General features: G+C 56.9%; 1 protein-coding gene across 1 annotated transcript in view; it reads right to left on the bottom strand.

Moving 5' to 3' along the window:
• Nucleotides 1–53: 53 nt before the first annotated feature.
• Nucleotides 54–15877, bottom strand: part of NECAB3 (N-terminal EF-hand calcium binding protein 3) — a 33723-nt gene continuing 17899 nt past the window's right edge. The window contains exons 4-13 of the mRNA XM_009284015.2: nucleotides 15143–15168; nucleotides 14707–14804; nucleotides 4941–5077; nucleotides 4628–4749; nucleotides 4226–4305; nucleotides 3744–3797; nucleotides 2972–3084; nucleotides 1197–1274; nucleotides 754–845; nucleotides 54–387 (exon numbers count right to left, since the gene is read on the bottom strand). Coding sequence (XP_009282290.1) covers nucleotides 245–387; nucleotides 754–845; nucleotides 1197–1274; nucleotides 2972–3084; nucleotides 3744–3797; nucleotides 4226–4305; nucleotides 4628–4749; nucleotides 4941–5077; nucleotides 14707–14804; nucleotides 15143–15168 — 943 coding nt within the window. The 3' untranslated portion in view covers nucleotides 54–244. The remainder of the gene's footprint in view (nucleotides 388–753; nucleotides 846–1196; nucleotides 1275–2971; nucleotides 3085–3743; nucleotides 3798–4225; nucleotides 4306–4627; nucleotides 4750–4940; nucleotides 5078–14706; nucleotides 14805–15142; nucleotides 15169–15877) is intronic.

Here is a 15877-nt window from a genome sequence, read left to right on the forward strand (position 1 = left end):
GGGAGCGTGGCCATGGCATGGCCTGGAGATGGGTGATCCGCTTGAGCTGCGGTGACTTCTGCAGGGGAGCACTGGGAATGTGGTCAGCGGGACTGGCAGGTCAGGAGGAGCACCACCAGTGTGGAATTTAGTCCAAATTAATCTGTGTTTCATGTTATTCTGTACAAGACCCGAAAGTGATAGCAAACTGGGGCTTAATTTGGTCTTATCTGTCACCAAGCTCTCCCAGATCCTCACGTCTTGGTCAGATTTCTACCGGTACCGTGGGGAACGTGCGTTTTCCCTGAGCTGGTCTCTCCCCTGCCTCAGCACCACTGAGCTGTAAACCTGGAGGCAGCCACTGGGACTGACCCAGGAGGGCCAGTGCTTCGCAGAGCAGGTTCAGGGCTCAGGTGAAAAAAAAAATTAAAAAAGAAAATGAGGCATCAGGCGTGTTCAAGATGGGGCTCAGCTTATCTGCTACCCGGGAAGTGCCCCCAGCTGCTTGGCTGTCTCGGCTGGAGAGCATCCCCCAGGCAGGGGAGAGGCCCCGCAGCGCTGCCAGCACACACAACCAAACCTGCCAAGGAAACAGGTCTCACCCTGGTTTGATAAACGCAATTTAGGTCACCCCCAGGCCAATCTTCTGCTCTGGAGGGAGCCAAGGCACCTGTTCCCCGCACTGCTCCTGCCCTCTGCAGAACGCCCGGAGCAGGAACGTGGGACTGTGGGGATCCCGCAGCCCCCCCCAAGCCAGCCGCACGGCCCCCTCACCTGGGAAGAGCATGGTGGTCAGCAGCTCTGGGGACTCCAGCAAGCTGATGATGGCCCGCTGGAAAGTCTTGCTGCAGCTGGACTGCAAGTGGCTGTAAAATGGTGTGCAGGGTCAGGAGGGTGCAGGGCTTGTGCGTGCCTCGTGGTTGCAGGAGAGTGGCTGTGCACCGGGATCCCTGCCCACGCACAGGGGACAGGGCTGCTTTTGCACCGCCCGGAGCAGGACATCCACTCCTGCCCTGCTCCCCAAATCCTTTATCAGGGTGTTCATCCCCTTCCGCTGCAGACGGCCCCAGGGGTGCACTGGGCTGAGCAGTCAGCGGCAGGACAGGCTGCGCAAGGAGGGGGAGCAGCAGCCTCCTGGTGGAGCCCCGAGAGGAAACCCCTTCAGCCCCCCCACCCAGAGCATCCAGACCCAGCCACGCACACAGAAAGTCTCCAACCTTCTCCACGAAGTCACGTCCTGCCAGAACTCGTAAAGGATGAAGCAGGCCTCGTCCGTCAGCTTGCAGGCAGACACGCTGCGGGGACAGGAGCGACCCTGAGACGGGGCCTGGCAAGCTGGCACGGTGCGGCCACGTCGGTCCTGCCAGGACCGGGAACGAGCAGCACAGGTCTGCACACGAGCCTCACCACGAGGCTTCCAAAGAGCAGTTTGGATGCATCCACAATTTGTGGCTGCTGGGGCCGGCACATGGCTCCAGGGGATCCCGAACCCAAACCCTTCATGCTTCGCAGTTCCTGCAGCCAGGCAGCAGAGGAGCTTTACAGCTATTAAGCTGGTCCTTGCTGCTACCCAGAAACCAGCGTGTTAAGTGTTTTATTAAGTATTTCTTAGCGCGTCCCTAGCACTGCAGCACACAGCCTGACGAAGGAGCTCATCCTCCCAGTCCTTTGGAGTAGGCGTGTGTCATCCCTTGCCCCTCACACGGAGAGAAACTGAGGCACGAGTGCAAGGAGCTGAGATCACAGCATAAAACCACAGCGTGCTGCCCCCCGAAGTGATGCTGTTTCGCCAGGTGATGCTTCCCACGCTTCCTCCTGCCGGAGGAACAGGCTGGGGCTTTCTCCAGTCCGTGGGAAGATGGAGGGGGAAGCAACAGGGAGGCAAGAGAGCAAAGCTCAGGGTGCAGGGCCTGGGGAACCATCTGCACTCGGCTGCAGCATCATTAATTCCAGCTGACGGTGAACGTTTCTTCCAGCTGCTGCTAAGGGCTGCAGGAAGGGACCAAGCCCTGGGGGGGAGAGCAAAGCAAGTCCCCCGGCAGCTTGGAGGCTGCGTCCCCCTACGCTCTGCAATTCCCTGGCGTGAACCAGGACAGCAGAGTCTCCCTGGGCTTCGCTCCAGCTTTCCACTCACGTGGAGAGCCTGCCCATGCAACGCTACCCAGTTGTCTACACTAATAGTTCTCATGACAGAAAAGTCCATCAATTCCAAAGAAAAAAAATACCACTCTCTCTGCCACTTGTGTCAAAACAAGTATCTTCCTTTTGTTTGGACTGAAAATGCAATTTTGTGCTGTTGGAACTGAAGAGCTGAAAAATGACACTTTAAATGGGAACAGCACGAACATTTCCCGCTGAAAGCGGCTTGCAATCTCCCATGGGAGAAGGAAAGCGCCTCTCAAAGAGCAGCTGTGCAATCTCCAGGGACACGCTGGCAGCGGCGTGTCACTGAAGCCAGACCTGGGCTCCGTCCTCAGCTCTGTTTGGAGCTCCGGAGCAGTGCTGGGGGGCAGAGCCTTGGTCTCATGTGGGGGTTAGCTTCAGGTGTTCACGGCCGCCTCCCACCAGCGCTGCACGCACTTTACATAAGGCAATGCCGTGACATGAGCTCTCCCCTTGACTTTTTCTCCATTACTTTCAAGTCCTTCAGTGCTGGAGGAATGCACGCTTTCTCTTACATGTGCATGCCACAGCCATTTGTGCTAGCATAAAAAACAGCCTCGTCCTTGCCAGACGCTGACAAGTGGTTCTTGCTGGGGGAACCTGCCGCAGGAGATGGGACGGTACCACAGGCAGAGACACCGCTGCAGCTGTGACACTGTCGCATCCTCTCTGCGAGGTCAAACCTCCGCATGCCAAGCCCACCCATGCGCCGACTGGCACACAAAACACTCTGCAAAAAAACCCTTTTATCCCCCAAGGGTGATGTGTTAAAAGCCCTTGTTTCTGGGCGAGCCATGCCACGAACAGCCCCACCACCCGCCACACTTACTGCAGGCAGCTGCTCTGCCCGGCGGTGACCTCCGTGTAGGACCTGAACGCCTGGCGAAACTCCTCAATGCTGCTCGTCGCCACCGAGATCTGCCTCTTTGCCACCAGGATGTGCTGCGAAGGGACAGCGGACGAGCAGCATCAGGGACTAATCTGCCCCTCTTGCCCTCCCTGCTCCCACCCAGCTGCGGGACAAGGCAGTGCCGAGCAAGCACAGCACCACAGGGGAAGCCGCAAGAAGTGGCTGGCACCACAATGCTGGGGACAAAGCCAACATAAAGTGGCTTCTTCCTACCTGGGCAGGTTGCCTTTACAACGAGGACCGCACCAACAGGAGATGCTCCATCCCCCGGTAGCGGGGTCCTGCTTTGGGGCTGCTGCAGTTCCCTGTGTCCTTCCCCCAGCAGAAAGGGGCCTCGGGACCCCTCCACTGGGGCTCTGCATGGTCTGCAGGCGCTCGGAGCAAACCTGGGGGATTTGGGCACCCACAAGCAGAGTGTTGCCTTCCTCTGGGCTGGCCGTGGGCACTGCCCTGGGCTTTCATGGACCTGATGGAGTTGCATTTGCCCTGTGGATGGTCCCACGCCGAGCTCACAGCTCTGACTCCCATCCGCTACATGGCCGTGCAGCAGACCCCCCGCCAGACCAAAGCCAGCAGCTCACCCAGGTGACTCCAGTCTCGGGGCCCAGGGGCTGCGCGAGCACACGCGTGTGCGAGAGAGGGGATCTGTGCACACTACGGGGTTACCTGCAAACAACAAGCAGGGACTTACTGCATCTCTTCCTTTGCACATCGCTTCCTCCTTCAGCGGCTCCAGGCGCGGGCTCTGCATTTAACACCACAGGAAAAATCGTTACTGGGAGAACTTTGCAACAAGATAAAACGTGGCAGTAACCCACAGCCCAGCCCAGCTCAGCGTGACAGACGGGTACCGCTCTGGGGACGTTCCTTCAGGTACCCAGGGGAGAAAAGGGACGTGACCTGCACATCTGTGGGGCTCAGTAGGTCCAGACTGACTTGTCAGATCAGCACGGACCACGGAGAAGCCAGGGGAGGGTCAGCTGAGCTGAGGGGAGAAGGGGGACTTTGGAGACAGCAAGGGATGAGCAGCCTTGTGAGTCTGGATCTGGTGAATGGGTGCAGCTCTGGGATGATGCCAGGACCAAATACCAGGGCTGTTGGCACAGGGAGAGGTCCCAGCGCCAGCCCCAAGGTGCGGTGCAACCCCCAGCCTGCCTCCCCTCTGCCACGCACCTTGCACTCCAGCTTCTCGATGAGCTGCTGGAGCCTGTTGATCTGTGCCATCCACTGGCTGTTGTCTTCGACACAAACGCCTGCGTGGGGAAGGGCAGAGAGTCATCACCCAAAAAGCTTGCTTTTATCACAGCAAAAGCTTGCTTAAGACTCAGAAAACCACAAAAGCTTCAAGACCTCTGATTTAAACCACAAACTGATTTGGTTTTCTCCTGAAACTTTTCCCGCTACTCAAGAGATACAACATCCCACAGAAGGTCCAGCTGGCGTCTGGGTGCAATGGTCCAGGCTCTGTCCTGGACAAGCCCCCGCTGTCCCATGCTGCTGCTCCCACACCCACTCCAGGCTCCAGTGGGGCAGGGGCAGAGACAGCAACCCGAGGGACGGCCGGGCTGTGGATACCTGTCGTTAGCATCCCGGAATAGGGATCCGTCGGAGACAGACAGACGTTCTTCTGTCCTCTGCGCCCGCATCGTCTCCCTGACCTCAGGCCAACCGAGGTCTCAGACTTCTTTATGTCCTTTCTGAAAGAATAAAATGCAAAGGTGGGGCTGGAGTCGTTCACTATATGGGTCAGCTTCACAGGAGGCTTGGAAAGGGCAGATCCTGCTCCCAGATGTGCCCCCCAGGGGAACCCAGGAGTCCTGCCCCATGCCGTGACCCCCACGAGCGGTGGTGGGGAGAGGGGGAGGATGGGCATTTCCCACCCCATTACCTCTCCTGTCCTGCCTGCTCCTCCACGGTGTCCACGGCACACTCCAGTGAGGCCTGCAGGGACTGCAGCTGGTGCATGGTTTCCCGCAGCAGGAAGCGGGTCAGGAACTGCTCCATCTTCGAGGAGGTCTCATACCTCTATGGGAAAAGGGAGAGGATCTGTCGGATGCCCCCAGCTCTGCACGGGGGGGAGCAGAGCTGCATCTGGAAGGGGTTGGCCCTTAAATAAACCCAACGGGGTAGATTCCAACCATATTTTTAGGCATCGTAGGAAACGACAACACTGTAGGACAAAAGCATCCTCTGGCTGCACGCCTGTGAGGTCACAGCAGGGAATACATGGCGTGACCCCCCCACCCCGGCCCCAGCACCCACAGCCCCCGGCTGGCACAGTCCCTGGGAGACGTGGGGGACCACAGATGGACACCCCCAAGCCCTAAGGTAAAGGCCACTTGCAGAAATAGCCCCCAGCTCCGGGGAGGGCTCTGGGGCAGGCAGAGCATCCCTTGCTGCACCCAACGGTTCACACACTGCTCCGCTTGCACCAGTGCTCTTGGGACAAGGCTAGCGGGGCAGAGACTTTGGGGCAAGCGAAGGAGAGCCCGCAGCAACCCCCCGGGCACAGGCAGCCCCTTCCAGGGAGCACCCCACCACTGGCAGGATGGGGCAGTGGGCTGGTTTCGCGCCCTCTCTCCCCGGGAGGACAGCGCCGAGCCTCTCAGCTCCAACGGGAAGAGATCCCTGCTGAATTTCTAACGCACGCCTGCTCACAGCTCTTCCTGCTGACTTGCTCTTGTGCGAGGGCCGCCCCACATCCCAGCCCCACGTCACCCACAGAGCACGAGTGACAGCTGCCGGGAGGATGGCTGCGTCTGGCTGCAAGTCCCGGCCAATCTGCCCTACGGTGCCGGAGGGGTGTCCAGCAGGAACGCAGGGCTGTGTGCCCTTTCCCCACCACTCTCCTCCCTGGTCTGACATGCAATGTGCACACCACGGGTGTTAGTGCTGGGGGCATGTAGAGGCGGGTCTGGGGGGCATGCAGGAAGCGCTGGGGAGAATGAAGGGGTCACCGTGCATCCTGGCAAGAAGGCAAGCTGGCCCAGAGGGCACCCAAACAGTAGGTCAAGATGCACGCCACGCCCCAGGAGCAGGTCTGAGAAGCCTGGAGAGCTGGGGAAGTGCCTGGACACACACAGAGGCACCCCAAACTCCTTCCTTCCTTTGCCAGCTGTGACCACAGATCCTCTTGGGCAAAAATCTAGGTGCAATGAACAGCCGCAGCCCAGAGCATGGCTCCTTTCCACGTGCTATGGGTTCTGCTGGCAGCACCATTCCCTGCAGCCTGGTCCAATCACACTACTTTCCTGTCCAGTTTTCACTTGCTTCCTTAAAACCACCTGGAGTTTTGTCCTTGCACTGTTAGATGACCCAAGGGCCTGGGGCAAATCTCCAGCCCCCAGGGATGGAGACGAGGTACCCAAGGAAGGATGCTCAGCGAGGCAGGGAGCAAGGATACAGGAGGAAAGGCTGAGGCACAAACCCAGAGACAAACACTTCTAGGGCAGGCACAGTTGTCCTCCGCTGGGGCTGAGCTGCAGTCTCCCTTGCAGAGCAGGTACCTGGCCTGGTTTGCCCACACGAGACTTCTCTTGTTCCACTGCAGGGTGAGTCTCTTCCTCCCAGCCCAGCGTCCCTCAGGGGTGCCAGTCATGCCAAAGCCTGCAGTCATCATAGACAATGGCAGCAGCTTCACCCGGGCAGGCTTTGCAGGCCAGAAGAAGCCCAAGTTTGTGCTAAGGACTGTGTCGCTGCATCCCTGCAGCACAGGCACAACGTGGGAGACCCAGCGGCATCCCACTACTGCTGAAAGCATGGAGCGCTTCGCTGTAGCACCCAGGACTTACCCACTCAAGCACGGCATCATTGAGGACTGGGACGGCATGGAAAACCTGTGGGGCCACCTCTTCTTCTGTGGCCTGAAAGTCCTCCCAGAAGAACAGCCTGTGCTCGTGGCCGACTGCCCTTCTTGCCCCTCCACCAACAGGGAAAAGCTGGCGGAGGTGCTTTTCGAGAGCTTCGGGGTGCCAGCCCTGCACATCGCTAACACCGGGTTTCTCTCCCTCTGTGCCTACGGCAGAGTGACCGGTCTTGCCCTGGAGGTTGGGGCAGGAGTGTCCCATGTCACCTCTGTCTGCCTGGGCCAGACCTGGAGGGAGGCCACCTACCGCCTCGGGGTGGCTGGTGGCTTCCTCTCCAGCTACCTGCACAGCCTGCTGATGGAGAGCCCCAACGAGCCCTCAGTGCTGAAGGCCTTGAAGAAGACGACAGCGATTCAGCTGAAGAAGCAATGCTGTTATGTCTCCATGGACTACGAAGGAGACCTCCACAACCAAGGTTACCATCATCCAGCCAGATTTCAGGCCCCTGACGGGCACTGGATAACCCTGGACAAGGAACGGTTCTGCTGCCCGGAGCCGCTCTTCCAACCAAAGCTACTCCACCAAAGCTCCCCAGGGCTCCACCACTTGGCCTTGCAGAGCCTCCAGAAAGTACCCGACCATGCCAGGAGGGACACAGTAGGTAACATTGTGCTGTCAGGCGGCTCCTCGATGTTTCCTGGCTTTCCCGAGAGGATCTGCTTAGAGTTGAACGCCCTGTTCCACAGCACAGGCTGCCAGATTCAGGTCCTGGCAAGCCCAGAGAGGGGCACAGCAGCCTGGGCGGGGGGCTCGATGGCAGCATCGCTCACATCCTTCCAGCACGCGTGGATGTCAAAGGGCAAGTACCAGGAGCATGGTGCTGGGTACGTCCACAAGATATTCCAGTAGGCAGACGACGACCATGCATTCAAAGCATCCCACTGGCGGGGCATAGCTCCTGCTGCAGGAGGAGGGTCTCCGAAACACCGCCTTGCTCAGGGCAGAGCTGCGGCAGTGGTGGTGACCAAGGGCCAGCTCCTGCGCTGCTGTAGGAGTGTGAAGTCAATTCAAACACTCTGAAAGAAGTAAACTGCTTTTCATTTACGCTCCGGGTTATTTCTGTGCCTATCCGCCATCACTCTAATAAGCATGTGTCCGATCAGGCTGACAACACAACCGTGGCTTGTGCTGTGAATTCAGGACATGCCGACTGTGTGGGTATAGCCAGTCGACAGCCGAGCCCCAGCGCTCCAGGCTGGAGGCTGTGCACATCTAGAGCACTGCAGCAAAGCTGTCCTTTTTGAACGCACTGCCTGCAGCTGCCGGAATGGGGAAGGGAGCTGCTCCAGCAGGCAGGAAAGCTCCTTCCAGCAGTCAGTGCAGCAGGACCCCCGAGGTCCACGGGGAGCCACAGGGGTGGGAGGAACAAACTGAGGAGGAGAAGGTCCACACAGCGCCTGCACTGCAGCAACTTTACTATGGGAGGTGATTTCTGATCTTGGCACTGAAGCGGCTCAGCACTGGGTACGGAGGATGAGCTGGTGAAAACCAGGGAACTGAATTCGCTCTTTGTAATTTTGGTATAAAGGTCATTTGGTGCTTCAGGGAGCCGATTCAGCTCACTGAACAGGCAGAAAAGCACTCACCTGGCTTTGCTGCTGCTTTAGTGAACTGACTCGGCTTAGCAGACGATTAGAAAAGGATCAGAGGTTGCATGGGAGAAGCAACTGGGAAGCACTGCCCAGCTGTCATAGCAGACTCCTTTCCCCATGGCCAGCCCCCGTGCCCAGCTCCTCAAGGGACACAGAAACCACGGGACATCACCGTGAGCATTAAGAGAGACTGGACTGGCAGTGGGAGGTCAAGGAAGGAGTCTCCACATAACGCAGGTGGGCTGGTTGCTCCACAGGAGCATCCACCAGGAGAGGTCAAGCCCTTTCCTTGACAAGATGAGGAGACAGACTGGACCAGAGTCACCTCTGCCTTCCCCGTGGTGTCCTCATGCGCCCCCAAGGCTGCAGCACAGACCAGGAGCCAGGCTGCCTTCACCCCCCCCGAGCACCGTGAACTCCCTCTTTCATGTCCAAAATAGAGTCCAGCAATGCTACCACATTACTCAGGTCAAATATCTCCAATTCCTACTGTGTTTCTCTCCAACACACAGGAGAACTGAGGATCCTGAATTCCAGAAGCTCTGCACAAAAGCATGGGGACATAACCCTTCTGATGCTGGTGTCAAAAAATCTGTTGAGGAGGGGGGGCAGCGGGGAGGGTCCTGAGCCCCACATGGTTTTCTGGTTCATCTGCGCCACAGCCGAGCCACCAGCCCCATCCCAGAGCTGCGTCCGCCTGGGGCTGCTGGCACACCTGCAGCTGGCTAGGAGGGGGAGGTAAGTGGAGAGGATGCTCATCTACCGAGCACTGCCCTGGGCTTGTGCTGGAGTGGGCAAAGGACGGCCACAGCCACTCCCCACACCCCCCACCAGCTTGGGCGAGCAGAGCCCTCCGCCCAGCGGCTGTGCTGCCAGTGGGTTTTCATCCATGCTTGAAAATGAACCTCATTTCTCTGCCAGAGGAAGAGGATGGCAGCAAAGCCGATCCGATGTGGCCACGGGAAGCTGAGCTCCAGCTCTGCATCTCCGGGCTTTCCCCAGCCAAGCATCCCACCTGCTCCCACAAGCCTTCCCTCCCCACGGCCCCAGAGGATGGAGAGCATGGGGCTGGGGACCCCAGGCAGGGACCCTGCCGCCCCCCCTGCCCACTCCTTCACCCCCTCACTCCCAAGGGGTGCAGGCACCGAAATCCCCACCAGCGCCGCTCCTCTGTGCTTGCTCAGCTCCCACCAGCCCAGACACGCATCCCCTGCTTACAGGGGAATGACCGACACCCAAACCTCCCCATGACAAGCCTGAGAAAGACAGGTGAAGAATACTAATTGCCTGAGTCCCCACCGGGGCGCAGCGGAAGGGATACGTTATTCACCCACCGCATGGCCGGGCACAGTCTGTTTCATTTCGGGAGTTGGTCCAAATCCAAACGCTGTCACCCCTCTTTCTGCACAGAGGGCACTTCCCACAGCAAGCAGCCTCCGCAGCCGCGTGGACCCGCTTAATGAGGTGCACTCCCATCTCCGATGCATCCTCCCCAGCCCCCCGCCAGGGCCGGCTGTGGCCCCCACAGCCTTGGCATATGGACGCTTCCCCTTGCACGGGGGCCGGATGCTTCTCCCCAGCCACATCACTCCCCTTCAAAGGGCCAGGTGCTGGGAGAAGCCCCGGCGTCAAGCCAGCCTCCCAGCACTCCCCATCCTCTCAACTTTCATCCTGAGGATGGCCTAATCCTGATGTCCTCTGTGGATGATGTCGGTGGTTGGAGTTTTATCGCAGGAGCAGGCAGCTGCTCCCACCGACACCATGTCAGGGCTGGGGGGGGCACGTTCAGCCTGCCCTGAGCCCCACAGCTCGCCCCAGTGCAGTCCTTGCACCCCAAACACGCAGGCACAGGCACCAACCTGGGGTGCCACGCCTCAAAACCCAACTACCAGCCCGAGGCACGCCGTGCTCGGAGGGGACTCGGCTCTGAAGCTCACTGTGCAGAGGGGTCCCCACCCTCCTGGTCCCAGCACGCCCCAGCCCACCTTGCAAGGGCAAAGCAGGATCCCATGCGGACACGTCAGTATTTCGTGTGAGCATTGCACATGACGAGCCAGCTGCCTCCCGTCTCTCGCCTCGTCAAACACAGCACACCCAGGGGAATGCGCCGGAGAGAAGGATGGAAATAACCATCTCTCAAGAGAGCCCCGAATGCTGTTTCACCCTTCTGCATTGACTTGGAAAAATGCCAGGGGAGGGAATCAATTGAAAATACACCTTCTCTTTGGTTCAGCTGCCCGGCCCGCCTCACACTCCTCACTTGGGGGCAAACAAGCGAAACCCTCTTGTCAGGTGTTGCACCACGCAGTTCAACCCCTCTGTAAATAGAGGCTCAATAAAAACGTGCTCTGTCTTCACTGAGCACATCATTTTCTGCTCATAGCAAAGACTCATGGAAAGGAGTCACGGAGGAAGTAACTCAGCAAGCATGAGACAAGGCTTTTGGGTCGTGGACTAGTATTTCAGCTCCCTTGACCCAGATGAAAATCCCAAAGTTGCCAAGAACTGCTGTAATTCTGCTTTTGAGAGGTTTTATTAGTTTCTTATGATGATAGTTAAGCTCGGGACAGAGTGGAACAGGTGATTGCATAATTCCTGCCAAAGGAGAGAGGAAATAACTCAGCAAGCATGAGACAAGGCTTTTGGGTCGTGGACTAGTATTTCAGCTCCCTTGACCCAGATGAAAATCCCAAAGTTGCCAAGAACTGCTGTAATTCTGCTTTTGAGAGGTTTTATTAGTTTCTTATGATGATAGTTAAGCTCGGGACAGAGTGGAACAGGTGATTGCATAATTCCTGCCAAAGGAGAAATAAGAGCGCCTGACTTGGAGAGGTATTTATAGATTAGTTTGCAGTGTTTGCAAAATGGAGAATGGAAAGATTTCAGCATACAGGTCCCCTGTGAGAAATATCAGACCGTTTCCCAAGGTGTTTCCACAGTTCACTTCTTACTCTGACGCTATTATATTGCAAATGCAAAGTTTAGCCACGGGATAAGCTGTATTTAGTATACTGCAGCATAGCTATCACCAGTTATATTTTACAAATATAAGTGGGAATGACGGAATTTGGAGAAAAACCCTCTTTTCTTGAAAAGGCATCTTTTCTTCACCATGTTTCTACCAACCCAGTGAGGAAGGATGGGAACGTAGGAACCCCTAATGATTTGGTTTCGTCCTGCCAACCTGTGGATCCATAACAAAGACCACGAGCAGGTTTGCTGCCCACACATACACTATTTCCTACAGTAATTACAGTCACTTACACAGCGAGAAGGACAAACCCGGCTTGCGTTTCCCATGCTTTATCGCAGTGTTTATCCTGCAGTCGACAACGTGCGGCAGGCAGCAGATCGAGGAGCCTGCCAGCAAGGAGACAGCCACTGAGACATGCCATTGATCCAGTCCGGGCACCCTGGCCCGCAACGACCGTGACAGCACACGCGGAGGTGGGAATCCTCGATACCAAAAAGGCTTTTGGCGGCACTGCTTCAAATCACAGCTCCCAAACACAGAGCCGCGGCATATTCCCTCCGAGCTTTGGTTTCCTCATTTCCCTCTCTCTCCTCCCTGCAGCTCATCGCCCTGGCATGGTCTGAGCAAGCCTAGCACATCTCCCTGGCTCTGCTTTTGTTGTGCTAACAAAGCAGCCCGTGCTCTCTGTCTGTTTTCCTACTTGTAAAGTGGGCTCGTATTTTCATGAGCCTTTTTACAGCTGTGGGGTAAGTACCTGGAGGATGCAGGGGTGAGCAATCCTGTGGCAGCAGAAGTAAGGAACTACTGGAGATGGACCATGCCCTAACTAAGACAACTGGTGAGACCCAGCTCAAGTCAGAGATCCCCTTCTTCTTTTTCTAGCTGGTCCGGGTATCACTGCCTCCTCGGCAGTCACGTGAAGCTCTCTTAAATATAGCCTGGGGAAAAATGGGCAGGGACTTAAGATCCCCCAACATCTGTTGACCCCACAGCCCTGTTCTGGAAGCACAGCTTTACGGTGAGGGCCGTTGGAGCAGGCAGGTCTCTTCCAGTTTGCTCAGCAGACAGCACAGCTGCATCTCCAGCAAAAGCAGCTCCCCAGGATGAAGTTTCATTTGGCTCTTCCAGGAGGGTGGTCTCTGCCAAACTGGGGCTCTCTGTCCTCAGCCAAGGTGGCATTAGAGGTGTTTGAATCAACAGAAATGAGGGGCAGATGTGTAATATGGAAAATCTCTGTTCTCTGCCCCCTCCCCTGGCTCAGAGAGGTGTGAGCTTTGCCTAAAATCCAACCTAATAAACCTACTAATCCTGTAATAACCCAAAATCGATTCCCATTCTGGCAATACAAACACGGGAATATATTCAGGTCACAGCAGGTGAGAACCCAGTATTTACCATCCCTGCAAGCCTCTAGCAGCAGCAGATTTCCCACAACTCTGCAAGAGCCCTGACCACAGGGTTGGAGCATTGCCCTCTCCTGCCTTCTCCCCAGCGCAGCGCCCAGCAGACCAGGGAAGCACAGGGAGATGCTTCCCGGGAGGGTCAGTATCTGCATCGGGGCACCCAGGAGCTCAGTGCTGGGATCAGAGCACCCGGATCAGCGCAGACCTTGCCCGGGTGATGGCAGTGCTGTGAACATCGGGGTGCCCTGGCCCCCTGGCTCCGGGCAGATCCAAACACAAGTGGAAAAGTGAGTCCATAAAAATCTGTTTCAACAGGGAAAACCTGCTTCTCTTTTCCAGGGAACACCTGTGGCACCAGAAACTATTAAGTGAATGAACACATCGTACCAACACCGTGAAGCAGACAGTAATTGCGCTGTCCTTTGGAGAAATACATGAATATACAAATTCATTACCAAAAAAAACCAAAACAGAAAAGAACTGAAATAAAGCATTGCTCTCTGAGGAGGATTCATTACCTCCCTCTGGACTTGCATTTAATAACTGTGAAGGGGGCCAAGCAGCTGAACCAAAGAGAAAATGCATTTTCAAGTGATTCCCTCTCCCAGTGCGTTTTCAAGTGATTCCCTCTCCTGGCATGAAATTTCCCAATGTACAGGGAGACACTGCTGAGGCTGGATCTGGCCAGAGGGAAACTCAAAGAGAGAGCAAGATCATGACTGACACTACAGAGGCACAAACACCACTTTGATGACTGCAAAGCTGACAGCAGGACCGGTCCCCCTTTGCTTCTCTGCCTGGCCGGTAGGTCAGTGGACAGTGTGCACGTGGATGATGCCCTTCATCTGCTTCTTACCGAGCTTCGAACCGCCACATCAAAGGGAAAGAAAGGGCCAGCCCTTCCCGTGGCTGTAAAACAGCATCAGCCCCAAGCACACGGCTAAACCATTTAATACATTTTGGATGCAAAAGGGGGCTGCTAGTCCCCGAAGAGGGTGCCTTCCAGTACTGGCCACTGCTTTTTCATGGCTGTATTTAGGCCGTGACGCTGCGCACTGCAGACCGCTGCCCTCCAACGCAGAGGCAGGGGAGCTCACAAAGCAGGAGGCTGCTTGCCCTAATTAGCAGCCTCCGATCTGCCTCCCATCGGTACAAGCTGCAGGGAGAGGGAGAGAATTCACCGCAGGGATGAACTCGGCACAAGGCTAGGAGTCAATGAACTTCACCCTTTCCTACCTTCTCCCAAGCGCCTCGCCGTTTCCCAAAGCAGCCTTCCCACCACAGCAACTCCTGCCAATTTTTGTCGCTGTGAGCACAGGCTGTGCTGAGCACAAGCTGCTGGGGTCAGTCCAGAGCAGGCTTGACCCCAGAGTCCCCATTTCGCACCACACTGCTTTGTGGAAAAGACCTTGCTTTGGCTCAGAGATGCAATACATAGGTTATCAGCAATGCTCCCAGAAACAGTGTCCCCAGGCAGGACCCTGCAAGTGGTCTGCAAGGAGCTGTTGAAACAACTGCTGCCAGAGCCCTATGAGGAAGGAGAGCCCGAAGACATCTCCAGAGCACAAGGGCACTAGCCCTACCCTTCTCCCCCTCCTGCTCGGCTCCCCCTCCTCCAGGCATGCTGCAGGCTGTGCTGCTGTGGCACTCACTGCACATGGAGACAACCGAAGCACACACAGGCAACCCCGCTGATCTGGGAGGTACCACATTTGCTACCTCTGACACCTAAATTTAATGCTAAGCAAGCAGCTAAGATCACGATGGCTTCTGTTATGCACCCGCCTGCCCCGCCACCCACCCGTGGTTCCATCCTTACCAGCTTGGTTTTGTCCATGGCTGCCAGGACCGCAGAGTTGAGGGCTTCCAGGGCGGAAAGCACATTCCTATATTCTCCAAGATATGCCGAGAAATAATCTGAAGCAGAAGAGAAGACCACGGTGAGCTTCCCGAGTGCTTCCACCCCTGCCTCCCTGCACCTGCTGCTTCCCACACACAGCCCAGTGCTGCAGGGGGGCATTCGTGTCCCTCTCCAGAGTCACGCTCCCACCCGGACTGAAATGAAAAGTCCTTTCATATCCCCAGGGACAAAATGTCCCATCCCCTTAGGAAAACCACAGATGCCCTCTCTGCTGGGATTCAGGCACAGGGGCTGTCAGTGCCACTTGACCGCCCAGCCCTGCCCAGGTCAGACATGTACAAAGCCCCACCACAGACCCTCGAGAGAGAAAGCCCTCTGAGGCAGGAATACTTACCACACAATTTCTCCGTGTCCACATTGCTACAAGAAACAGACAAACAAGCTCTTGTTAGATGGTGGGGCTGGTTCAGGAGAAACAGTTGTGAGCAAGGCGTTGAGGGCTTGTCTTGAGCCCCCAGTGGATTTTCTGCTCATCCCATTATTTTCAAAAGCTGTATTAGAAAAATAAAAAGCTGCACAAGTTTAGAGCCAGCAGCTCAGAAGCCATGCCCAGCACCTGCAGCACCCAGGCAGGGCTGCAGAGCATCACCTCTGCTTCAGGGGCTGAAGGAGCAAGCAAACCTGCTCCACCAACATCTCCCAGAGCTGGAGTGTGCTGGGAAAGTGTCTGTGAGAACAGAATGGGGCTGGGAGGGAGGTGAGGGGAGGCAGGCAGCGCCCCATGGCCCTAGGCTGGCCAGCTGGGTTGGCAGCCCCATTTCTGAGCCCTGGAGCTGACGAGCCCCAGAAGCTGCTTCTTCAACCCAGCCTCTTCCCCCAAAGGCGCGAAGCATTCAGCCAGGGCTCCTTCCTCGTGTCTCCCTTGACCTCAGCCCAGGTCCTCCCTCGTGGCTGCCCCATGGCACCAGGCACCTTCCTCTCCCATCTGCCCCACGGGTGCCCCTGGCTGCTCCTCCTCTTCCCTGCCTTCAGAGCCTGGGTGATGTGGGGCTGCCCTCAGGCTCCCAGGGCAGGGGGCTGGATGGCTTCAGGGCCCACGAGAGGGGTTGTTCCTGCCGCGAAGGCCATT

Source organism: Aptenodytes forsteri, unplaced genomic scaffold (genome assembly GCF_000699145.1).
Source record: "Aptenodytes forsteri isolate BGI_AS27 unplaced genomic scaffold, ASM69914v1 Scaffold295, whole genome shotgun sequence".
Classification (NCBI taxonomy): Eukaryota; Metazoa; Chordata; class Aves; order Sphenisciformes; family Spheniscidae; genus Aptenodytes; species Aptenodytes forsteri.